The sequence below is a fragment of the Aethalodelphis obliquidens genome, unplaced genomic scaffold (genome assembly GCF_003676395.1).
Source record: "Aethalodelphis obliquidens isolate GAN/ISIS:26980383/991018 unplaced genomic scaffold, ASM367639v1 scaffold110, whole genome shotgun sequence".
In the NCBI taxonomy this organism is placed as follows: Eukaryota; Metazoa; Chordata; class Mammalia; order Artiodactyla; family Delphinidae; genus Aethalodelphis; species Aethalodelphis obliquidens.
The window spans coordinates 2,015,024-2,042,261 of record NW_020838054.1 but is presented as its reverse complement, the minus strand read 5'-3'; the positions used below and the strand labels follow the sequence as shown (position 1 = coordinate 2,042,261).

At 43.5% G+C, this 27,238-nt stretch overlaps 1 protein-coding gene across 1 annotated transcript in view; it reads right to left on the bottom strand.

The window, feature by feature from the left end:
- AFF2 (ALF transcription elongation factor 2) overlaps positions 1–27,238 on the bottom strand; it is a 487,389-nt gene that overhangs the window by 298,511 nt on the left and 161,640 nt on the right. The window contains 1 exon segment of the mRNA XM_027096865.1: positions 22,560–23,420. Within this exon segment, the coding sequence (XP_026952666.1) occupies positions 22,560–23,420 (861 nt within the window).

Genomic DNA, 27,238 nt, shown 5'->3' with positions numbered 1-27,238 from the left:
TTATAGGAAACGCAAAGATAAATAAGGCACAGACCCAGCTCTCCCACCAATTATGATCCAAACAGCATTAGAAGAAGACACATATGAACGCTAAGTACCCCAAAGGAAGGAGCATTGGGTAAATGTCGTCAAGCACTGGACAAAAATGTACAGTATTCCAGGGCTGGGAATTCTTCCAGGGAAGAGGATGGAATGAACTCTTTCTGGAGGCCGTACCGTGCACCGCGCACTGTTAGGCACGGTCCACATACCAGGTGTTATTCTCATCCCCGGTTGGAGAAACTGAGGTTCGGAGAGGCTAAGTCACTTGCCTAAACGTCCCTCAGCTGAGGTCAAATGCCCGTTGCACTGGTTCATGTCCCCTTTTGCTTTAAAAAGTGTCCCACTGATAACGACAACTCATATGGTCATATGAGCCACATGCTCTCGATATTCAGCACAGAGTAGGTGCTCAGTCCTGCGCGTGGCTGGATTCACTGATTCCAAACAGAGGGCAAAGAGAAGGGCCCACTGCTGCTGTAAACCGCGCTACATCCCTCTGCCTGGGCCTATTACGCATTACATGGAAAATGAGATCGATGATTCCGCCTCATTCCTCAATTTTGGCATGGCTTCAAATATATATGAAATTGTCAGGAGTTTGTCAGGATGGAAACCATCACAGAAACCTACCATTTCATTACCATTTTTATTAGTTATCACAGAATCATTTAGATGTTTGCCAAAAATCACAGACTTGAAAACTTCCACCACTAACAGTCTACGAGTTCCACGTCAGCAATTTCTGAAACTGAAAAAATGCATAGGCCTTCGGGCTTCAAAGAAAAAAATGGAAGTACATATCCGTGTGTGAGTGTGTGTGAGTGCAAGTGTGGGGGGCAGGGGGAAGACAGGAGTGGAGGGTGAGAATCACAGATTTTCTTACCTGGACACATTGTATATTAAAGTTCTAAAGGTTTACAAAAGAGTTAAATAGAACTGTACTTTTCAAATGAAAGACAGTCATATTTTGGTAGGGGTCTGGGAGGGAGCTATGAAGTAAACAGGAGATATCTGGCAATTTTGAGCGTTAAATTCCAAAACCACATACATGAACACGAGGTCGGAAATGGCTCACACCTACAATGGTATTTCACCAGAATTGCTGTCATTCATTATAAAAAAGAATAGCTATTTGTCCAATGGGATTTTATTCTCCCATCCTAGAGCTTGGGCCTTTCACTTAGGTATTCAGAATTCTGAACACCTTATCCAATATTAAAAAAAGTTCAAACTCATAGGAAAATAAAGTCACCACTTGTAGTAATTTGTGCTAACCAGGAATGAAACCTTACAGCTCTAGGCAAATGTTTTAGATGACCCTTCAACATCCTCTGATAATTCCTGCCACGGGACAGGCATAACTCACTGGGTTGAGAACGTTCCTAGCTTTGTTTAAATAATGCGAGAAGTAACTAGTGTGAGAGTGTAATTACTAAATTCCTTTTAGCCACTGGTCACGACTCTTCCACCTCTCCTCCCCTCCCTCCTGGAGTCAACGCTAGGACCTGAGCTCACCGTGCGTGACCTAGCAGATCCCTCCTCACTGCCCACGACTGTGGTTCAGAGTCAACTGGCTCACATCGGATTTGACTCTAATTTGGGTTTTAACACGTTTAATTTGAACTTAAGCACCTCCAGAAGTGCCTTTAGTCGGAAATGTCTAACCTGGAATCCTGTTCTACGTTATGCTACTTAAATCAGAAAAGCTTTTTTTTTTTTTCCCAAGTACACATTTACTTCCACTTAGCCGTTGGCGCCTAAGAACTGCTTTGGTTTCGAAACATGTATAATATAGATAACGCCCACGGAAAAACAGGTTCTAACAAACCCAAGGTTAAAAGAGGGCAATGTTAGTCAAAATGAAGACATTTCCCTTTTGAGTTTATTGTAGGACAATGTGCAGGTGCAGTGAGCTGATTTCTCCTTTACCAAATAATTACAATTGCATTTCTCAATTTAGCTACTGGGGTGTTCACTCTGGAAATTGATACTTTCTTACTGAGGTACACTTTCAAACTCAGGAGCTCTGCTCTGACATTTAGAAAACCAAATAGGTGTGTAGGTGGCCAGGTATATATTTGTTCTAAGTGCCTAAGTGCTATTCTGAGCGGTTACAGGAATTTGTGCTCTGAATAGAGGGCCCAGGTTAGGAAATTGGACTCTGCCTCATTAAGAATGTACTCACAGGTGATCCCTTTATCAATCAGACTTGCTATATCACCTTCTAAAAATGTTTTGCAGGGCTTCCCTGGTGGCGCAGTGGTTGAGAGTCCGCCCACCGATGCAGGGGACACGGATTCGTGCCCCGGTCCGGGAAGATCCCACATGCCGCGGAGCGGCTGGGCCCGTGAGCCATGGCCGCTGGGCCTGCGCGTCCGGGAGAGGCCATAACAGTGAGAGGCCCGCGTACCGCAAAAAAAAAAAAAAAAAAGAGAGAGAGAGAAATAAAAATGTTTTGCAGAAATGTATTACATTTCTCAGAAAACGCTGTTTGGGCTCCCATGTAACATGGCAGGAATATGCTGCATTTGAAGCTAAACATACCAACCTAAAGGCCAACCAAAAGCTTCCTTCAAAATCAAAACTATTGGACATGGCTGAATTCAAAGAAACCATGATTCTAAGGGCCGACTCTTACCAATTCAAAAAGCCTTCTGATTAGTAAGGGTCAGTTACATTCGTGAATTATTTTAGAACAATAATGATTCTAAAGTAGCCTCCATCACTTCCTTTCCAATGATGAAGCTTTTACATTTTTTAATGCTTTTCAGATCTAGACTGAAATGTACATCAGCCTATCTTCATTTAAAATGTTTGCACAGCCTTACACACAGGGTAACTTCTGGGCAATTAGGTACGGGTGACATTAATGTATGTCAGGCACAAATTCATTTGAATGATGAAAAGTCAACAGAAAGCAAGTTTCTCTTGGGCAATGTTGCCTCATAAGGAGACATGCTCTAAATAGTTCCCCAAGTCTCAGCAGCCAACAAAAGTCAGTGATGCCAGAAAAGTCTTTCACCCCTCGGAAGAGCTCAAGTCTAAACCTTGACCAGGAATAGGCAAAGCATCTGGGGCCGGTGTTTTGTCAAGACAAAGGCTGAGTGGAATGAAGGACAGCCAGGTTTGGAAAGTTTCCAGACAAGAACTGCATTTACAACTTATCAATGCAGAGGGGAGAAACAGGCCCTCAATATAAACTCTATACTTAAAAAGACATAGATCTCACCTAAGACCGGCATGAGCAAAATTAACACAGCAGTAATCCAGTGCCACTTCAGACCCCCCCCATCCACAAGAAAGTAAAGTGGAAAAGAATAATTCTACATGGGCAACTCTGGAAGTTCATATACATCCAATGTTAGAGCTCAATATATGATATTTTAACCTCAAACGTCAACCCATTCAGTTATGGGGTACTCGGTAGACTGATACGCTCCTGCTTGCAACCACAGTGATCAAGAACACATATGTCACTCCGCTTGGACAGATAAAAGGATCTGGGAAGCTCTCACCATGCATGCACAATGCACTTTACAGTTTACACAGAACTTGAACATCCATAACCTCAGTATATTTTCATACAGCCTTTTAAGGAAAGTAAAGCAGGGCTTACTCCTCCCTCTGATAGGGCTGAGAAATGTTCGGCTCAGAGAAGAGATGCAACTTGCTCAATGTGTGTATGGCCAATACAAGGAGACCCCAGACCACAACTTAGATCAGCTGGATGATGGATGGTCAAGTTCTCTTCTGATCTCTCCACTCATTTCACCTCACGCAAGGGTTTGGTGTGGCAAAACGCATATCCACTGTCATTCTTGACCCTCCAGAGCTATTGTCCTTCTAATAATAATAACAAAAATGGAAATAATAATATCTGAGGTTTAGGAATTACTAGCTATCCAAATCATCAACTTTTTGGAGTTTCTCAGTACAAAAAAACCCACCGAAATAATACAGGTTAGGATCACTTAATATAAATTTTTGATTTAAAGACAGTGTTAACTAGTAAAGCAAATCACAAGAATTTTGTTTTGAAAAAGAGTTTCCTTTTCCATGGAAGTGAATAAGCACGCCCTGATCTATTGTGAAGGTTCGAATCTCGCTATAGCACTAGGCTTGCTTGAAACGCCCACCATCCATCCACACCCATCCAGCCATCCATTTACCCACCCACCCACCTGTCCACCCATCCACCCAGTCACCAACTACCTATTCGGTGTCTAGCCTCGGACAAGACCTCATCGCTCTTCTCTAGTGCTTGCAGTTTGCATCTTTCCCAGGAGCAGGCTGGTCCGGCGGTTGTTTCTTGCTCGTGTAACCTGTGAGACTCAGATTCACATGACGCTTGGCTGTGGCCCACGGTGGCAGGGGGCCTTTGGCACTTCCATTCAAAGGACTGTAGATGTCAGGAACAAGCGCAGCCCACGTGGTGCGTGTGCTAAAAGTACTTTCAAATAATTACTCATTTTACTTTGGACAAAATAACTGCAAAGCAATGAAAAGCTGAATGGAAGGGCTTTTGTTTGTGTAATGAGTATTTAGTCCACCAGTTTTCTTAAAATTAGGATTACATATGTTTAAGGCCTGCAATCAAAACGTTCACCGTACACAAAGCCAACTTGAGTCACCTGTACGATGACCAGCTGAGTAACTTTTGATTTTAAACCCAACCACCCATTGCCACCCTCCTTCTATTCCTTCAGTAAATATCATGCTTGCAAAGCTACAGAATGTTTGTACAACAACTACAGTATGTATTTGTCACCTGCTGCTTTTGTTCTGTTGGTGTACAGGCTTTTGTGTGTATACATTTGTGTTTGTGGGTGTGATTGTGTCTGTGTGTGCGCATGCATGCTCCTGCCCAAATCTTGAGGCATCCCTCAGTACCTCAAAACAAACCATGCGAAACACATGGTGATGGTTACAGGTGTCCCTGAGACGTACAAAGGCACAGAGCCCTCAGGACAGGGGGAGACGGAGAGACCACGAAACCCCATTTTAACGTTCTGTTGTTCACACACATACGTACATACACAAACACACATACACGCCCCTTTCAGTGCATGACGATCTCAACATCCGAATAGAACATAAGGCTCATTTTTGAATTTGCTTATTATCCTGGGAATCCGGTGTGGGATTATACTTCTCAGTTAATTTTGCCGCATAGGCTCATTCTCTTTTACATACTGGGGATTACTTCAAAGCACAAATAGTTTGTTGATTGGTGGGACTAGAAAGAAGAGAGACAGCACTCGATAAAATAACCTAGCTAAGCACTAAGCCCCCGCTCTCAGGGGGACATACACAGCCGCGTCGTGAAAAGTACTGTGTGCCGGGCACCTGGCCATGTAATCATGTGACTTCAGTTAACTCATCTGATGCCTCAATACTATGAAGTAGGGGTTACTGTCCTTGTTTTATAGATGAGGAAACTGACACTCTGAGGGCTTGAGAAACTCGCCCCAGTCACATAGCTAGAGGCGATGGCGCTGCAGTTCAAATATGGCTCTACCCTCTACCCCTTTCCAAAGCCATTTTTCCCCCCACTATACCAAAGTTCTCAATTGTGGGTACACGGATTCCCCGGACGGTCCAGAGATGGCTTTCAGGAAGTCTAAGCGACTGTATACAAAATTGTTTGGGTGTATCCACTAGCAGATTTTTCTGGGGGGAGGAGCTAGAGATTTCATCAGCGCCTCAAAAAAGTCTAAGGACACACAAGACAGTGCACTACCATGATTTCATCCTAGTGCTTTACAGGACCTGGTGCAGATGGCAATACGTCCCCAGACCCATCCTAGATCTGCCCGCCAGCATGCACCTCGGCCTACTGTGGCCTCGCATAGCACTCTGGTAACCATGACATTTTACCTTGCTTTGTTGTTATTCGAATACATATCTTAATTGCCCTGCTAGAAGTAAGTTTCCTGAATGCAGGGCACGATCTTGTCCAACTCTGTCTCCCTCAAAGCCCCAGCACAGTCCTCTGCACGTAAGAGTTGCTTGTCAAAGGTCAAACGAGGTTGATTTAGTGACTGGTTTGTTACTTATCAAAACTGTTCTCACTTCTCTTCTTGGTCTTTGGTCATCCAATTCCCCTCACCCCCAAGCCTCACCTCCCTGAATCCTAGCCTGCTTTGCTGGCCAGTCTCAGGGCCTTCATCTTCAAGAAAGGCCTACACTTAAAGTACACTTATATCTGTACTTCGTTATCACACAACTGAATATACTTGTTCTTGTGACTACTGTCTAACTGCCTCAAATATGCTACGGCCGCTTCCGTTCTTCAGAGGCTTCATTAACTTATTCAGCACATGTTTAATGAGCACCTACTCTTTGCCGGGAACTCTGACTGCAATTGGCAAAAATCCAGTCATCTCTTCTTCTAACATCTTCAGATCCCTGATAAAGACTGAAACTACATTATGCATGTAGATGTGCCCGATACATAATAAATGAACGAATAAGTATCAACCTTACCCCGAGATTGCCTTTGTTCTTCATAATAGCTCAGAACAGGCTCGCTTTATTCCTTCCATCTTTAGAAACACTGATTTGCTCTGAAACTGGTATGCTTATTCAGAATTATAGGGTTTATTAAGCTTAAAAATACATTCTAATTAATTTATATAGTTAAAAAAGTAATCACCTTCATATTTATATTTGAAATCCAGAGCCACATAAACGGCACTGAGAATCTTCAAATAAGCTGCAGTCATTGCCTCCTTGCCTTGGGAATGGAGGTGTCAAAGCTGATAATTCAGGGACCTACAACCTTGGGATTTTACATACCCAGGAAGGGAGGAGAGCAGGGGTAATGACGGAAACTTATTTTAAGGAGAATCAGAACGAGAAAAAGCGGCGTGGGCTGTTCTAACGGAAATGCGTTTAGACTGGCAAGGTGAAGGGGTAGTGGAGCTTCCACTTGGCATCACTAACGTCTTAGCCGTCCAGGATGTTACCCAACCAACGGAAAAACCAAAGCCGTTCATCTGGGACATATTCTGTCCGTGGCCTTCTGTTTCTCAAGATTCTTCTTTTTCAAATAATACACAACTGAATAATTAAAGAGCCAATTGAAAATAAATATTAAGAGTTTTCCTTAAGCATGTTCTCAAGGCATTTTTATCCCATTTAAATTTTAAAGGTAACTATATTGCCTACTGCCAAGAAACTTAACACTAATTATTGGAATAAATAACGCTGTACAGCTTAAACAGAGATGCAAAGACAAAAATGCCTAATGGCTTATTCAAAACAGGAAGCACAACGCTGTTCTTTCTAGCTTGAAGTGCTATATCCTCTCGATATATGAAGATGCAATTTTTTAAAAACTTCTCTTAGCGAAGCCTCTTTTTCCCTATGCCATTTGACTTTACTATAAGATTGCCATTAAAAAAATTAACAGTCGTCTTTCTCAGCAGTGATTAAGTACAATTTTTGTTTGTTTTATTATACAGTCTTTATGTGTATATTGTTAATATGGTTTGGAGAGAAATATATTTATGTCTACCTATGTAAATCACATAAGGAATGATGTCGCAGTTAAAATCCACAAAGTAAATCTAATATTAATTTCGTTCTCAATTTATCCCCAACCCAATATGTATTTTAACATGCTAAAGCACTGCTACGTCACACATGGTGATTTTTAACAGCGATTTGGACTAATTCTATGTAAGAGCTGAAACAGTGAGGGAACAAACGTATAAAGTGCCTTTTTTGGTTCTGCCTGTGTAGAAAACATTGGCATTCAATCTTTCAATCTTCCCGAACTCTAAAGTCTAATTTCAGGACGATTCAATAACACACTGCAGCTGCAATTTCATTTCTTTTCTTCCCAGAAGGTGAAATGAACATATTTATGTGTTAGGGATGCCTTTTCCTTCATAAGTCAAAATTTAGAAGAAGCTAGATGTTGTTTCTTCCCTATGGCTAATATATCTGCTGGAGTGCCCGAACTAAGGAACTTGTATCTGTAACTCTGAGTTGTGAAAAGTGGCCAAGTGCCACGTTGCACTTGATTATTTTTGATGCAAGCGCTCGCACATGAAGGTTTCACCTGTGGCTTTTAAGGACTTTCCCATTCCTGGGTGAGAAATGTGCAGCCTAATAGCCGACTAATGCATTTCTATTAAGCCAGCTGGACTTACTGGCTTTGCAGAGTCCTTCCATCATCAAGAATGTCTAATTCTATAACTTGTACAGCTGTTCTTTAAGATGCTGATTGCTTTGTTCTTTTAACTTAATGTACTGAGCTACCAGTCTAGAGTTCAGGCTCAGCTCTATAACTTAGTCATGGTGAGGCCTTTGGTGAGGTCTCCTGGCATCTGGCTTCCATGTTGTTCACTGCAAACAGTGAGGCTCTCAGCTCCCAACCTCTCTGTGTTTAGAATAATTTCAAAATAAGAAAGTATAGAGAAGTTACAGAGAGAATTTCAAACAGTTGAGAACAGCAGTGGGTAAGTAAGGTAAATATATTATTATGATTAATTCTCCTATCATTGAAAAACACCATTTGAATCCTAGAAACTATGGAGTGCAAATTCTAGTTTGCACTAGTTTCAATTAGTTTAGTTTGCACTAGTTTCAATTAGTTTCAATTCTAATCCTTTCTTCTGCCTCCACACCAGAAATTCATCACCTTAACTGAATGGCAATCAACATGTCCACCAAACAAAGGCAAGGAAGTAGAGCTGAACAGTTTTCCAGGTAACAATTTATATAGAGGGTCAGTCATCATAACCCTACACCAAGTCTACCAAAAACAAAAGATGTGCTTTGTCACTAAAGATTGTATCTCGGGGCGGCGGCGGGGGGGGGGGGGGGGGGGGGGGGGGGGGGATGGTGGTGTGGAATGGAAAGTTAACCGCAGCTCTCCATTGTAAGCAGGTGCCCTGTGTAGACAGCTTGAGTCTAAAGAAAAAAAAAATCGGGGAAGATCATAGCAAAGTCCACAGCTATCACTACAAGAGAAATGCAACTGGTAATGTGTTCATTTGACTTCCAAAAATTACAAAATACAAAACATGATTTAATATTTAATATACTCCATAACTTATAGGAAATTTCATTTCCACTTCTATGATTTCTAAGAAAGTATTCAGCATATTTTCCCATGTTCTCTAAAGTACTAATAAAATCTTTCTGAGTTAACACATTAATTTTAAGTGGTGAATCAAAAAAGGCCATTTATAGGAAATAAATCCTTCATTGGAGCATAAGAAAATAATCATGATTTTTCATACAAAGCTTTGCAGAAGCACTGTGCGAACATTAATCAAATATCATGACATTCAAAGCCTATAATATCATGACAGCATGACAATAAAAGAGATAAAAGAAAGAAACTTATCTGCTTTGTGAAGACTTGGGTGTCAAAGAAAAGAATCTTGGGTAATGGTGTCACCAGCCAGAAACCTCAGAGTCGTTTTAGATCCTCTCCGCGGGCTTCCTCTCAATGGCCCATCTAATTAATCACCGAATCTCATCTAATCAACCTTAAAAATCTACCTCAAAATCGGCCCTAATTCAAACTGCTAGCATTTCTGGCCTGGAATATTTCAACAGCCTGCTCAGTACTCTTTCTGCCTCAAACCTTACCAGCCCTATGACGACATCAACTCCCTTTCCCCTACTCTCCTGCCAATCCCCCCATCCCCCCACCCCCACCCCCACCCCGCCAACGTGACTTTTCTACAACATCATCTGCTGTACTCACAGCATTAAAAGTCTCCTCCTGGGCTTCCCTGGTGGCGCAGTGGTTGAGAGTCCGCCTGCCGATGCAGGGGACACGGGTTCGTGACCCGGTCCGGGAGGATCCCACATGCCACGGAGCGGCTGGGCCCGTGAGCCATGGCCGCTGAGCCTGCGCGTCCGGAGCCCGTGCTCCGCAACGGGAGAGGCCACAACAGTGAGAGGCCCGCGTACCGCAAAAAAAAAAAAAAAAGAGGGGGGGGGGGGGGGGGGGGGGGGGGGGTCTCCTCCTCGGGACTTCCCCGGTGGCGCAGTGGTTAAGAATCCGCCTGCCACTGCAGCGGACACGGGTTCGAGCCCTGGTCCGGGAAGATCCCACATGCCGCGGAGCAATTCAGGCCCTCTGCACAACTACTGAGCCTGCGCTCTAGAGCCCACGTGCCACGACTACTGAAGCCCGCGCGCCTAGAGCCCGTGCTCTGCAACAAAAGAAACCACCGCGGGCTTCCCTGGTGGCGCAGTGGTTGGGAGTCCGCCTGCCAATGCAGGGGACGCGGGTTTGTGCCCCGGTCTGGGAGGATCCCACATGCCGCGGAGCGGCTGGGCCCGTGAGACATGGCCGCTGAGCCTGCGCTCCGCAACGGGAGGGGCCACAGCGGTGAGAGGCCCGCGTACCGCAAAAAAAAAGAAAAAAAAAAAGAAACCACCGCAATGAGTAGCCCCCGCTCGCCGCAACGTAAGAGTAGCCCCCGCTCGCCGCAACTAGAGGGAGCCCGCGCGCAGCAACGAAGATCCAGCGCAGCCAAAATTAAAGAGATCAATTAATTAATTTTAAAAAGTCTCCTCCTAACTCCCCAAACACAACTGATTCTTTTGTGTCTCATGAATCCCAGGAGTCAACGGGCTCACTTACAACTTGATGTGGCTTTACATGGTAGAGTGCCTATACGGCCACTTCTTCACCAAGAAAACTTCTAATCACACTTCAAGAGCTAGCACTCAAGTTACTACTTCCTTCAAGAAGCTTTTCTGAACATTTCAGACACCCTTCATCATTCTCTCAGTTCCCACAGAATAGTGAACAACCATCTATTACATTTCACTGTGATTTTTCTGCTTTTGTGTCCATATGCCCTGACTTAAGCTACTTAAGATCAGGCAACATGTCTTCATTATCTCAGTCTTCCAGCTCCTAGCACAGTGGGTGCTCAATAAAAGTTTGTTGAATGAATAAATAAAGTCAATCAATAAAAGAAGATATGAGATACACGGTCTCTTCTAATGGATCTTTCCAACAATGCATATGATAATATTTTCAGATTTAAATCATCCCAATTCATGATATCAGACTCAATGTGAACAACTCAAAATGTTACACTGTTGTTTATATGTTTGGCCTTGGGCCAGATGTTGCACTCAAATATCCAACAAAACTATTTCCTTTGAGATTAATTTTAGGTGGATTGTGGATTCAGACTTAACTCTCTGATGTGGGTCCTTTTTGCCTGGGAAGGCATGTTAGATCTTCCCATCTCCCCAGTGATCCGAAGGCCACATTTGTTCAAGTAAATAGAGTAGAGCTGCAGAGAGATAGTTTGGGTGTCTCAGTACAAAGGAGAGACCAACTGGTGAGACTCCACTCAGGGTGAGCATCTTGATTTCATTTCCAGCAGGTGCCTGGGAGGGCATTTCTGGATGTCTCTTGGGAAGCCGGCTTCCCCAGTAAGTTTACATCAAGACCTGGAAGAACAGGGGATGCTGAAAGGCAGAGGAAGGTCAAAGAATAGGTTTGCTCTAAAACCAGGGTCATCTCCTTAACCAGCTTCAGGAGTCATCAGTCCCATTGTAGAGTCTATGTGAATGGTGACCCCTGGAACTGCAAGATGGCAGCCACTTCTCCCATCAGCAACCTATTTAATGAAATTGCAATATAGTTGTAGCATTCTTCAATGGTACATACTTTTAAGCAGTGAGCTATCACTGCTTACATCATAAAAAGCACAGCCCTTGAAACTCCAACCAACTGCCAAGGCTTTACACAGTCCATTTCATTTCGACATCCTTTTTTTCCATCAACCCACGCATTTCAACTTGAAGCTTCAGCTCAACCTCATCTCACCTTTAAAACCTCAACAAAATAGATCCTTTCTCCTATCACTCTTTCATTCTAAGTCACCTCAGAACCTAGTACTGCCGTGGAGGCTGGGCAAAAGCTTCATGAAGTACCAAGAAAGCCATCATTCTCTAGCCTTCTCCTCCCAGAATTCCACTGCTTTCGCAGGTTCCCCCAGAGAGACACACGGACAACGGCACAGGCATATGTACACATGCATACACAAACACCCCACACGCCGGCTATGAAGAGCCTATAGGGGCTTCCACAGACCATCAGCCCTTTCACCCCACTTAACCCAAAGTCACAGTCTATGCCAGATGACATGCTATTCCTAGAATCTTAGAAATCCCTTCCACCCCACACCCAAGTCAAATACACACTTTTGTCCTCCCAGTCCAGAATCCTAATTGGGTTTAGACTAGGTTCTTCTCCCTCGATAAAATGATAGGACCAGAAACTAACACAACATTGTAAAGCAACTATACTCCAATTTTTTAAAAAAAATGTCCCTACAGGGACTCCCACAAAAAAAAAAAAGATAGGACCAGCTTCCTTTTACTGGTTATCTCTGAGATCATCTCTTTGCATCTGTGATTCTGAGCCCAGACCGAGCACGTAAATGGTCCCCTGTTCCTAGGAGCTTAGGCACTCCAATTCTAAGAAAGCAAAAGAGAAAATGACCTTCACCCCATGAGTCACTAAGGAAAGAGAACCCTCCTGGGCAGAGACGTGATTTGTGGTGTGAAGACTATTTCTAATCCTGGGTACCAAGCCTTCTTATCCATCTGCCTGCAGGCCTGGAGGAGCCTCTCCCCCACCGGCCAGCTCTACCTTCACCACCAGCACCTTTCCTGACCCAGGATTCTGCTCTCTGCAGGTTGTAGAGCTGACCTTCCTCCCCTCTCTTCTCAAAGCCATCTTCCTATTGATGACAGGTAGAGCAAGCCAATGGTTTTTGCTGTCTGAAGCTTTGTCTAGATCTAGCCCAGGGGTCAGCACACTTGCAAGTCAAATGCAGCCAACGGCCTGTTTTGGTACAGCTCACAGGCTAAGAATGGTTTCTACACTGTAAGATGGTTGAAAGAAATCAAAAGAATATTTTGTGAAACATGGAAATAGGGGATATTTGAGTTTTGGTATTCACATATAAAATTGTATTGGCATACAGCCATGCCCCTTCATTTACGTATTGTCTATGGCTGTTCCCATGCTACAGTGACAGAGTTGAGGATTTGCCAGACTGTGTGTCCCACAAAGCTGAAAATATTTACTTCATGGAAAAAATTGCCCACCTAAGCTCCAGTTCATAATCAAGTCAACTGCATTAACAAATTCTTTTTTCTCTATTACTTAATTAGGAAGAAACATTATAGCTACTATCTAAAGGATTTTTAAAAATCACTTCTCCACAACTGTATTTAACAGTTTATCCACAGTCAAAGTGAAGAGCTTAAAGAGAAGTTAGCTCAGAACCTTTGCGGACTAAACCTGAATTCAGTTCTGAGGTGCAGAAGCCCACCTCCCTCTTGTGGACTGGCTTGGGTTTTTCATAATGAACACTACCGGCCTCCCTCCATTCCCAGTCTGGGATGTGCGAAGAAATGACACTTCTCGTAGTGGGTTGACTCGTGTCCCCCCAAAACTCATATCTACCTAGAACCTCAGAATGTAACTCTTTGGAAATATGGTCTTTGCAGATGTAACTAGAAATGAAATCATCTTGGATGTAGAGTGAGCCCTAAATCCAACTACTGATGTCCTTTTAAGAAGAGGAGAGGATACAGAGAGACATACAGAGGAGAAGGCCACGTGAAGACGAACGCAGAGAGTGGAGTGATGCGTCTACAAGCCAAGTAATGCCTGGGGCCACCAGAAGCTAGAAGAGGCCAGGAAGAATCCTGTTCTAGAGCCTTCGGAGGGAGCTCAGCCCTGCCAATACCCTTTTGGATTTCTAGCCTCTGTAACTGTGAGAGAATAAATTTCTGGTGTTTAAGCCACCCAGTTTATGATACTTTGTTATGGCCGTCTATGGAAAACAAATATATCTCCCATTTCCAGACCCTGGTAAAGTTTTCAAAGAACTTTCACAGCTACTTAGTTCACGGATTCTCACAGTGATTTTCTGAGTAGGCAGTCGATGGATTCCCTGCATTCTTTTGCTAAGGTACAGGGAGACTCACCCATTCAGCATCTACGGATAAAAGCCAGGGACCCTTCCTGCTCCTTGCTAAGTACTCTTGAAATTTGATGATCTGTAAGTTTTTTCTATTACTATACTTGGGGGGCTCAAACATTTGAGAGACTTCTTACTCCTTCTATAACAATTATTTACATGCCCGCTTTTAATTGACCCCTCATTCACACCTAACGTTTATCTAGAGGATGGCTGTGTTTCAGCCACAGAAATCCAGCTTTTACCTCTGTTGTCTGATCATTCTGCTAAAGTCATGCTACCAAATAGACAAAAACTCAGAAACTTCATGAACCAAGAAGACGTCCTCTAACAAGTTGTGTCATATGTTACTCATTTAGGAATATTGCAAAAACACTACTTCTCACCATATTTGTAAATGAAAAACACATGAGTGTAACCTGTAATACCATAGGAAAAATTGCTCTTTTGGTAGGTTTGGCCCCTGACTTTTGAAATATGAACCCATCAGGGGAATTTCAACTTACGCTGGATTCAGCTCATTATTCTCTTGCCCCTTACATGCCAGTAGAGAAGGTAATTTTAGAAAATTGAATTTCCATGGCATCATGGAAATGGCACTGATGACCTGGGTTCTAGTCCCAGCATTGCCATTTGCTGGCTGTGTGACTTTAGGCAAGTAACCCTTGGTCTCTCCCAGACTACATTTCTGCATCTGTGGAACGAGAATGCTAATAATCCCAGGCCCCGTGAGAATCAAATCAAAATGAGATGGCTGGGGATTTGGGGGAAATGGGGAGATATTGGTCAAGGGGTACAAAGTTTCCGTTATGCAGGATGAATACGTTCTGGAGACCTAATATACAGCGTGGTGGCTATAGTCAATTACACCTCAATAAAGCTGGAAAAAAATAAGATGATGTATATGAAAGCAACTGTAAACCATAAGTATAAAGGTAATAGGTTTTTGTTATTGTCACCTATATTATAAACTCTATTCGGTAACCAAAGCATAGCACTTTTTAAAAAGATAGTCAATTAAAGATCGTTTGCTTTCACGTCAATTAAAAAAAATACTTAAGAGACTTACAACAGCCATAAAGAGTTTTATAACTCCTTTCTAAAGCCCTTCGCATTCACTGTTTGGCTTGAATCAATATGGTTATCTACCCGTCAATTTTTCTTATTCTTTAGCACAGAATGTGAACAGTCTGTCTTTTACGACTGGCTCAGAATGTACTAAGCTAATCGATATATCCAGTGATAACAGGATGATTTGGAACACACGTAACAAAAGCTTATCGCTTTACTGCATACTGAATCTGTCAAAATATTTTCCTAGAAGTCATGTGAAAACAGAAGTTCTCCATCTTTCATTATGTTAGTGGGTGGTGACGAAAGGATTAGGACACTATTTCCTGAGTTCACAGCTTGGTGTCTTTCAGTGAAATGCAGCCTATAGCTGTTTATGTTTCTTTAAAAAATGAGCTGAAATATAATAATACTCCACGCCGAATTGGTATCCAATCCCAAAAGAAGATCCAATTCTAGTTTGCCCATATTGGCCAAGTCTTCAAAATTCCCCAACTGTTCTGAAGGTTGGGACTGAGAGGTGGGCAGACAAGGCTCACACACTCCAGGCTGTCAAGGCCCACACTCTTGGAGGGAGGCAACAGCTGAAGGACCTTTACAAACAAGGTGGGTTTGGGCTTAACCACAAAGGAGAAGCACGCCCTCAGAGATTTACTGCTGGAAGAAACCTCACTGATGAGCTAATCTGAATTCCCCATCTAAGGAGAGGCCTAGAGAGGTAAACTCACTCTCTCAACTTCAGGCAGCAAGTCCAGGCCAGAAGTGAAACCCACATCTCAGGAGACCTTGTTCAAACTGTACTTTGTAATATACCACACATCCCCTCACAGAGGATTACTAAAGTGATGAATAAATAGCAATGTTTTAAAATCTATCCTTATTAATGATGATTTTAATTGGCATAGTATAAAAATTAAAGGTTTCCTTTCAGAATAAGAATAAATCAATCTTTCCAACCAAAAAAAAAAAGAAAAGTGTTAAAAGTGACAAGGGATTTAAAAGCACAGAGCACCAAGACTGTTGCACTGAAACCAAACAGTCTAATTAATTTAAAAAAATGGAATGTTGAAATAGCTGACATGGTTCCAGGATGTTGATGGCTGAATCACTTACATACAGCCTTAGAAAAGAAATATATATGCTAAAGAAGAGGACTTGAGGAGATGAGAGGGGGAAATAAAAAAAGACCCAGGCATTTGCACAATCTTTACTAGGCCAAAGTTGAGCTCTCTTCCCGAGTTTGACTAGAGAAAATGGAGGGAGAGGGGCTAAGGAAGGACAGGGGAGGAGAGCGTCGTTTGCAACAACCATTTCAGCACTGCTCTAGAAAGAGCCTTGGGAAAGCAGGCGGAGGAAAACCGATGCCTACAGAGCAAGAAATGAGATGTGCTTTCGGGTAAGGGAATAGAGAACGCAGGAGCTCAGAAATTACTGCTTGAGTCGGTGACAGGGATTGGCCTGAGAGTTCCTAGGCCACCACCCATGAAGCCCCTGGGACAGTGGGGTTTCAAGTTCAGCATCACAATCTGGATACCACATCACCTAGGCATTCAAGACACTTAAGTCTCTGGCTTTTTGAGCCCCAGCTCACTTTGGTCCGATAAACCCTCAGTCACAGACAAACCGGCCTATGCTCAGAATATACCTTGTATGTTCTTATCTCCCTTTTTTGTACCTGACAGTCTCTCCACCCATCACTAATTTGCACGCACGTGAATGGTCCTGCCCTGCAGATCCCTCTTCACCTATTGTGATTCCACCCAGTATTCAAGATCAAGTTCAAAATCTATCTTACTGGGCTTCCCTGGTGGCGCAGTGGTTGAGAGTCCGCCTGCCGATGCGGGGGACGCGGGTTCGTGCCCCGGTCCGGGAAGATCCCACGTGCCGCGGAGCGGCTGGGCCCGTGAGCCATGGCCGCTGAGCCTGCGCGTCCGGAGCCTGTGCTCCGCAACGGGAGAGGCCACAACGGTGAGAGGCCCGCGTACCGCAAAAGAAAAAAAATCTATCTTACTCTGTAAATAAGTTCACTTGTACCATCTTTTTAGATTCCCCTTATAAGTGATGTTATATGATATTTGTCTTTTTCTGTCTGACTTCACTAAACAGAGACAGACTCACAGACTTCAAAAACAAACTTATGGTTACCAAAGGGGAAAGGTGTGGAGGGAGGGATAAGTTAGGAGTTTGGGATTAACATGTACACACTACTATATATAAAACAGATAATCAACAAGGACCTACTGTATAGCACATGGAACTCTACTCAGTAGTCTGTAATAACCTATATGGGAAAGAATCTAAAAAAGAATGGATATATGTATAACTGAACCACTTTGCTGTACACCTGAAACTAACACAACATTGTAAATCAACTGTCCCCCAATATAAAATAAAAATTAAATTAAAGAATCTATCTTGCATTCTGTCTCCGTGAAACCTTCTGGGGTTACAGCTATGCGTCACTTTCTGGTGAGACACCCTTATGATTGTGACGGTGGTCTCAGCCGCCCCTCCCCAAGACACCTTTTTTTAATCAGCGAAATATGACAACCTTAAATAAATCCTCTCCCAGCATCTCGGACCTCTCCATCACAAAGAATGTGAGGCTCCAAGTTCTACTGGCATTACTGACGATGCTTTTCAGATGCTCGGCGAAGGCTACTTCATTCAGCTTAGAGAGACACTAAAGTTGCTGGGGGCGGAGGGCAAAGGAAGAGGGGTGGTGAGGAAAATGAATTTTAATCCCAATGAGACCAAGCAATTGGAAGAGTTAGTCAAAAAGCACAAAGAAAAAAGCAACTACTATGCAATGGACGGGCAGAGAACATACAAAGCTTTCTGGATCCTACACTTCTATGGGATACATCTTAAGGTCAAGGTCTCTGCTGGCACCCTTGAAAGTGTGAGGCCTTTCCAAGGTTTCTCCATTCATTCCCAGGTGGGGATTAAAGCAGTGAGAGCCTTAGACTGAATACTATTTTATTTCCATAAGAATGGGCAAAAAAAGAAATTCACGACGTACATCAAGTGAAAAATGCTTAGCATGGGTTGCGTGCAGCAGCTGGACGGCCTTCCGTTCTTGGAAGGATCTGCCTCTACGGTTTCTGTGTAGCTGCCCGGGTGCTTCCAGCACATGAATGTTAAGTTCCCACCCTTCTCTGCAGTTCTCACACAAGGGACCTGAGCTTCCTATCCACGTTTAATAAATAAAGCTAATTACAGCCACAGCATTCACTGCATAGGATATAAAACAAGGCAGGCACAGTCACGAATGCGAGGAATAACTTTCAGCTGGCAGACAAAGCGAGCCACTAACATGAGCTAAAGCCAAATCCCATCATTCCTTCAGTTCCGTTCAACTTTTCGAAGAGGCTCCTAATCTCGAGGCAACTGGAACCTCAGATAGTCTTAGGTCACAGCCAAGAGCACCTTGGAAAGCAAATGACCCTTTATGGTGATGACACTCCACACATTCATACTGTACTTATGGAAGCTTATTGGAGTGAAAGCTTATTGGATGGAAACGCTGAATACATATATGAATGATGGGATTTGGCTCTAGCTCATCTTAGTGGCTCCCTTTGTCCGCCAGCTGAAAGTTAGTGCTGCATTTGTGCCTGTGCCTGCCTATGCAGTGAACACTGCGGCTGTAATTAGCTTTATTTATTGTACGTGGATAGGAAGCTCAGGTCCCTTGTGTGAGAACTGCAGAGAACGGTGGGAACTTAACATTCGTGAGCTGGGTGCACTCGGGCAGCTACACAGAAACCGTAGAGGCAGATTTTTTTTATCCTAATGAAAAAATAAGCAAAAACATCTGTAATGAAATCATGTATAAAGCTGCATTTATTAACAAATTCGTTTCCTAATGAAACACCATCTGCAAGCAACCCTCAGTTTCCACTTGATATAAATAGGTCTTTTACTGTTTTCAGATGCAGTTCACAGAGAAGTCTTCTAAGCGCAACTGCAGAACACATCAGTCTTTTGTTTGTTTGTTTGTTTGTTTCCTGGAAAGATAGTGAGTTAAGCTTTTAAACAAATCATTTGTTTAAAAAGCGTGCTTCCATTGAAAAGCCGACCTTTGGCAAGAAAGCTGGATTTTATTAGTATCCTTTTTAGTTAGTATTTATTAGTATCCTTATTATCGGTACAGAAATTCTAAGAAGCAAGGAAAGTTTCAAGGATGGGAAATAATTAAAATGTCTCCACTACGTACACAAGTGTAGACACAGAAACAAATAAGGGCACACACACACACATGCACATTTCATTCCAATAATAAATAGTTTATGATCTCTCAACTCACTAATATCTGCTTATTCGTGTATCTTAGAACGTGTCTTTTTCCTGGTCATTCAACCCCCCACTCGGCCCAAATACACTTCATGAACACACATCAGCCTCCTGTCACTTGAGCCAGGGAAAGAGCTGGGAAAGCTCAAAGAAATCCTATGACTGCTCTGTGGACGAGCCTTTTCAGTAATAACTCAAAATAATGCTACCACTCATTGTAGACGGTTACTTTGACCAGGGACCCAGAACCCCAGGCCTGGAACTCTTGGCGCCAGGGACTGGGGCTGAATTCTAATGCTAAGTGCTTTTGGAAAGTACATCAAGATTTAATAGGGTGAATGTCCAGACTCGGTCAGAGTTTCAGCCACATCAATTCCATTAGGTTCAAAGTTCCATAAGGCCCCACCCTGTCTGTACTTACGCTCACGTTTTAATCTTCTAAGTTCTCTCTTAGGCTGGCTAACTTCTCATTCCCTTTCCGCTTATTTTTGGTTTTCACATTGCCCTTGAAACCTGTATATTACTCTCCTGACCTTAGGGCCCTAAGCTTCTCTCTACCCCTCCTTCAAATCCTTCCTTGACACCTATATTTTAAAATAAGTACTTTCTTCATTGATCTCTTATCATGACTTCATTGCATCCGACCCATTTTTCAGACAAGGCTCTACCGAAGTCTGTTTGTACCGTCACTAGAGGCTGCGTACACATAGGCTGCTCCGTGGGGCACCATCACCAGAGCTGATGACAGCTCAGACTCTCTTTGGAAATGTACCTCTCATTGCTGTGCCCGAGCACTGAGTGAAAGCATGGAGTCGGTTCTGAATCTGGGCCAGCCATGTTGAGAATGTATGAGAGAGAGGATTACAGTGGAGTGGATCTCAGTGGGTCTGTGAGCTGTCACTCTGCCAATGAGGTGTTGATACAGGATAACAGACTTCTTGATGGGCCAATGCTATTTCCAGACCAGTCCTGAGTAACAGCACTGCCGTGTAAAGAAAGAAGAGCAGAAGAGACCAGGGCGAGAGACGGGGCAAGAATGATGTCCCACCTCCCACTAGGCTCCCCCTCTTTCAAAGTAGGTTGCTTTCTGGCTTTTAAGTATCACACTCCTGTATTAAGTCATCAGGTGGAAATTAGGATTTAGGATTTCCAAATGACCATGCAGGACAAGAATAGAGTAAGACACAGGCAGACAGAGTACAATTAAGGAAATAGAACTGAGACTGGATCTTCTAGCAATTGTTTACCTTTGTTCGTGTTATTTGATTAACATTATGGCTTAGGAAATGTAATCAAGTAACGATTTTTGAAGTTCATTCATTCAACGAACATTTATTGAGTATCTACTATGTGCCAGGCGATTGCTAGGCACTTGGGATACAGAGAAGAACGAGACATTCCTTGCTCTCAGGGAGCTCACAGTCTAATAGAGGAGACAGACACATAAACGAGTAACTACCATACAATGACGTCAGTGCCAGCCAAGGTGTATATAAGGCGCTCGGCAAGCCCAGAGAAAGGACTTTGTCATTAAGCCTCGTGGAATCAGGGAAGCTTTCATGGAGAAAAGTGACAACCAAGTAGACTTGAAGGAGAAACAGGACTTCACCAGGAAGACAAAGGAGGGTAGGGAGAGACATTCTAGGCTGAGGAGACAGCAGGCACAAAAGCAAGGAAGCGTGACAAAGCAGGACATGACGGGGAACCACAGGTGGCTCCGCGTGGCTGAGATCTCATCTGCACGTGAAGAAGTCGTGAAGTATGAGGTCGGGAAGGGAGTATGAAATCAGAGAGTGAAGAGCTTTGTATGTGGGACTAAGAAATTTGGACTGTTTCCTGGAAGCAATGAGAAGGCATTGAAGAATCCAAAGCAGAGAGTGACATGGTCAGATCTGCCCACTGGATCGGCCTGGATGGAAGATGGTTTGAAAGAGAGGTGAGCCTAGAGGGAGGGACACCAGACAGGAGGCGGCCCAGGCAAGAGATGCTCACGGGCGCTTTGAAGGCGGTGAGGGTGAAGAGGTGACAGACTGGAGAGATACTTGGGAGGAAGCTTGACGAGACCTGATGATTGATGATGATACCAACAGCAAAACCGCCTGAGAAATGAAATAATACTCAAAACGTGCATTGAGCAAATCCAAACCAAGGGCCCCCGTCCTCCCTTCCTTGGTGTTCCCATCGTCCTCTGAAATCAGCACATCTGCTGAGTGTGAATAAAAGAAGACCTGTAGGGTACATGTGGTCAGACTTCTCTAATTCAGACACCACTAACTCGGACTCTGCAATAGTTCAGACAGACTGTCTGTGAGTCCTATCGAGTAAGAATTTCAACCTACTTTCTTCCTCCGTGTCTTTTCAAGCCTTCAGTCACCAGTGAAAGCAGTGGTTTCTTCTGCAGTCAGGCGCTTGAGGTGCAGTAGACAGCCGCTTACATGGTGGCACCTGAGAGGCACCCAATATATGCCCCCCACCCAGGGGCCACAAGGCCTGAGATCCAATCGTTAGCGATTCATTCCTTTGGGAGAGGCTTTGGCCCCTCTGGACTTCTCTTTTATAAGGCAATGCTTTTGGCTTTGACAGAAGGGATCAAGGTAGTACAAGAGGGTTAGGTAGGCATCTGTAGAAGAAGGTGATGCAGAAGGAAAGATTGAGGGACACGGAAGATAATGTCAAGATCTTGCCAAGGAGCAGCCCTGCAAGCGCTCAAGAAACTACGATTCTTAAAGAATGCCTTCCACTTCCGGTTCCAGCAAATCACACTTGTACATCCTCGTACCTTAAGGAACTTCTGTGTTTTATGTTTATGATACGCTATCAGTTACTGAAGGCCTAGGGTGACTCACAGTCTTTTCATGTACCTCATCCTGCTTAGGACCAACGAAAATCTCCAATGTGATTGATTTGTACAGAATATTACTACAAATGCATTCTCTGAAACTATTTTATAACTCCAACTTTTCACTCGCTCAGACTGACCTCGCCTTTTGTCATTCCAAATTACGGAGATTTGACTGTATTTGCAGAGTGTTAACCGGTCAAGTCACAAGTGACAGGAGATCAAGACTCAGACTCTGACCTTGAAGAGTCTCGTCTACAGCTCGAGAAGGTACGAAACAAAACAAAAAGAAACAAAACAAAACTTTAAAAATTACTTACTTCACTTGTTTGGAGAATGGTGAACTTTGGCAGTTTAGTCTTTGAACTGGGTGCACTGGGCTTGCCATCCAAGAGTGACCCAAATGACAGATTCCCAAAGCTGTTCTCGAATTCAATTGAAGGTTTCAGCGTGGGAGAGATGTCCGGGGCTTGGTCCTGGCCATCCATGGGTCTGACATATGCGGTTGGTTTTTGCTGCCCCACGCTCGTTTTGCAGTAAACCCCTGGTGGGAAGTTTTGAACCACAAGGCCACTGCTGGGAGCTAATAAAGAAGAGGCAACTAGGGGAGACCCAGGCGCCTGCAGTGTGAATTCAGATTCTTCTGGTGAGCTGGACTGAAAGATTTCTTTGAACGTATCCCCTCCACCGGACTTGAGGTTACCGTCTTCCTTTGCAGATGGGTTTGACTCTTCAGCTGCTCCAACTTGAGGCTGTTCAGCTGGGTAGACAAAGAAGTCTTCCAGTCTGGCAGGGGGCTGGTCCTGTGTTGGGGGCTGCGTTTTGTTGGGCTGACTGCCAGCCTGGCTGGCCGGTACCATGCTAGTGTTCTGACTGTCTCGTGGCCAGTCAGGTTTTGACTTCCGGTTGCTGTGTATGAGAGTTGAATTCAGTATCACAACCGAAGGTGGAGGCATCGGTGCCGAGGAGTGAGTGCTATCCTGATGAGGTGGGATCATTCGGTTCTTTTGTTCTGGAAAAAAGCTTGGTTCGTTTTTGTTGATGGGAGTCTGGGGCACGGAATTCTTTGGGATTCCCACTAGATGATTCTGATTAGAATGGTTAGTTAACAAATCCTTCATTTCATCATAGTTTCCCAGCGTGTTCTGGACTCGGTTGGCAAGTGCATCACCTTTGTTTGTCTAAAATAACAAAAAGATGGGGGTGGGAGGAGAGAGAATGAATAGGTTTGTGTTTCCTAATGTTAATGTTTCATACAGATGCCCTAAGTAGACTAGCATATAGGGTTCTTTAAAATTCTCATGCTGCCATATAATTTCATACATTTCATGTGCTATGTAAGAGAAAAAAATCAATAACACTGTTGAAAGAGCCTCTTGGAATGAGCTGTGTGATTAATGTCTGTATACTCCCTGGTCTGTTCTTACTTAAACACGCTCATTGGGAGAAAGTTTTAAATTACGTTGCTTACGAATTTTATTAGCGAAATAACTTAATTTAGGTCCAATGAGTTGAACTGTACATTCTACACTGTGATTAACAACTTCCGCTTACTGATCATTGGAATTATAATAGAATGTTCGACTTATGTCTGTTCTTGACATGTCAGCCCTTTGTGCTACATTACACCATGAAAAAGCCTTAGCCCGTTGGATAAGGAAGTCAGTTAAACTGCGCCATCGTGACTACATTCAGTTTAGAAAAGGCATGGGCTTAAACAACATTGAACTGAGCTAACGTATGACTAAAGTGAATCCAATTCCTTTCAATCAAAGACTGCATAAATTACTGGTGTCTGCCTACATATTCTGGGGGCAACTCTGTTTACATATTGATGATTCATACTCGTTTACTTTGAAATGGTGCAAACTGTTCATCAACAGTGACTCAAGCTCTCCTCTGTCTTTTCAAGAGTTTAAAAAATTTATTCAAGAATTTAAACTGTTGGTTAAGTAAATCAAAACAAAGTCCGATTTTCAAAGTTGGCAACTACATCATTCTATATGGAGAATCAACACAAGGACGTTTTAGTCTATTCTCTTTACCTGCCAAAGGTGTTATCAAAACCAGCTGCTGAATTCAGGGGCAAAGGGCTGCTTTGTGTCTAGGCTGCATCATCCTGGCCCAAGATGTTGCAATGAAAGAAGGCTACCAGCACCCATGGAGCCACCTGGCAGCAGGGCCAGCGCCTGGGGAAGACGACCACCCTGTGTAGCCTCCATGTCCCAGGAGTCATAGGCCAGCTCTCCATGTACAGGAGGGGGTGACTACCTCCCCACTGGTACAACCTCCACTGAAGACAGATGTGTCACATCTAAGGTTGCTCACACGCCCTTAACACCTGGTGTGTGCCTATTCAAGCCTGGCTTCTCAGGCTAAACCTAGGATGTATGGCTGCGTGCTGCTCTCTGTATGTCACGACGGGAGAGTGTGCGGATGAATGGAGGGTGAAGTGCTGGAAATGGATGAAATCACCCAGGGAAAGGAAACGAAGAATGAGAAGATCAGGCTCAGGAGAGAGCCCTGTGGAACGTCAACCTTTAAGAGAAGAGAAGGACCCAGCAAAGGATCCAGAGAAGGAGTAACCAGAGGGAATCGAGCTGGGAACCTTGGCCTTGTTATTACCATAATCCCCACATACTGTATAGAGCATTCAACTCGGGTCACGGGGCAAATCATATTCAAAGACTAAGGAAAAGCATGCTAATGATATGCTAAGAGGGCTCCACCGGGGATGGGGAGTTTTAGAAATCAAATAAATATATGTCAGTTTTAGTTTTCTTATACTCAGGAACATCTTATATTGCATCACATGCAACCTTGGTGCTGAAGGAGTGATTAAACAATTACAGTTCCTTATAATCCTCAGCTGAATAATCACTCCATGTTCAGAGGTACATTTGAAAGGCATAATTTAATAGGTAGAGAAGGGCAGAAATCACTTTTATTCCCTGAAAGTCCCTAGGTTTGTCAGTTTTAATGGCAGACATTACTTTTCAGCTAAGGCAAGAATAAACTCTGTGTATATAGCGGTCTCCTTCAACGGAGGTGCCCAAGGAACCATTTGGGCAGCAGCCAAAACCGGCCTCTATTCAATCCCTAAATTAAAAAACAAAGAGATTTCATTGTGGTCAGGGCCCCAGTAGAATTCAACGCAAGCTGTTAATACTTGCAGGGCTGTGCTGGTCCCTCAAATAGTTTACCTCTTGGACCAGATGATTGCCTGATACCTGCCATCTTCAGGATCTGACCCAACAAAGGGAAACAACACCATTTCATTTCCTATTTTTAAATGCCTCCATTTATATTGTCTCCTTTAATGAATTAAGACATGTTTCCTTCCATTAGACAAAGAGAATGCTATAACCTTTCCCTTTTTGCCTTAGCTACCAGGAAGCTCAAAGTTATGGACCTTTCATTGACAGTTCATTGATCATTTACCGAAAATTCTTTGAACTTTCATTGAAAGACAGGTCTAGAGAATCAGAACTTTGCCCCCAGATGTCACAGAGAACACCACAATACCTCAAAGTTCTGAGAAGTCGTTCACTCTCTCTGGGCCAACATCATCAGAACCCAAGAACCTCAAGGCCCATTTGTTTGCAAGCAAGCTAGTCACATCCCTGTTCATATTTCAGCAGTAAGTAAAAAGGACATGTCCATCTTATCTTCGGTGGAGAGACCCTGCTTAGGTTTTAACGTCTCTTCATTTCGGTTTACTGTTTTACTGATCTGGGTTTCTGATGCATGCTTAGAATTTTTTTCCATCTCTAGATTTTAAAATATGCTTGAAATTAGGAGAATTTCTAAGCTGTCCAATGTCTAAAACTGTTGTCTACATGACTAAAATTAGACGAAAATTGAAAGCTCTCCAAATAAGTCTAGAAAATCCACCTCCTACTACACAGGGTCTACTACAGTTATAAGTTCTTTTCCAGCACAAAACTATGGGCTTTTCTTCAAGGTCAGAGACTACCTTTTATTCATCTTCATGTCCTCAACACTTAGTACCATGTCTGATGCATCCTAGGTACTCAGCAAATTGTTGCTGAATTGAACAGAATCAAATTATAATTCATACCCTGCCTATATCAATAAAGGATTTGCAGTGGCTTGGAGTAAAGGGTACATAACCAGAAAAGCAAAGGTTAAGCTAACTTGGTTACTGTGACTGAACGTCAAATTGAACTTTGAGCTTCTCGATAGCTAAAGGCCAAAAGAAAAAGCTCATAGCTTATAGAATTCTCCTGTCTGATGGCAGGAAGCACATCCTAATTCATTAAATGAGATAAACGTTTGCCGGATACTGAAAAGGAATTCTTCTCGTTGGTTCGGTTACAAGGTTACGAGAACCTCTGAACAGTAAAACAAGTCGTTTTTTCAGCACCAATTTTACAGAAGATGCAAAGACGTTTTTCACATGGCTTTTCCTTATGCTGACTAAAAAGCAGAACTGTGTTAAAGTCTAACTCGGTGAAGGCATGTCTGCACATGGAGTTACGGGGCCAAGTTAATAGGTCCAACCGTAGGGCCTTCCTGTACACTAATGGCATAAGGGGTGGAGCTGGGATAACCTGGGGGGATGAAGGGAGGTCAATTCCCTTCAACTAGCTTCCTCACACAGCAATTGTCTCAGAGGGACTTGTGACCAGAACTACATAGCAGATAGTTCAAGGCTGAGTTCACTGGTGACACTTTCTGAGTTGCTGATTGAAGGAAGATCCGTAACAGACGTGCTGTGGCTACAAGGAGCAATTACCATGGTCATTCTAAAACACACACTGGTAAATTCAAAACACTCATGAGGCTGGGTTAGGCACAGAGGACACACAGACACACAGCCTCAAGAAGTCCACCACTCAACAGTCTCAAAATAATTAACAGGGCTTCCCTGGTGGCGCAGTGGTTGAGAGTCCGCCTGCCGATGCTGTGGACGCGGGTTCGTGCCCCGGTCCGGGAAGATCCCACATGCCGCGGAGCGGCTGGGCCCGTGAGCCAT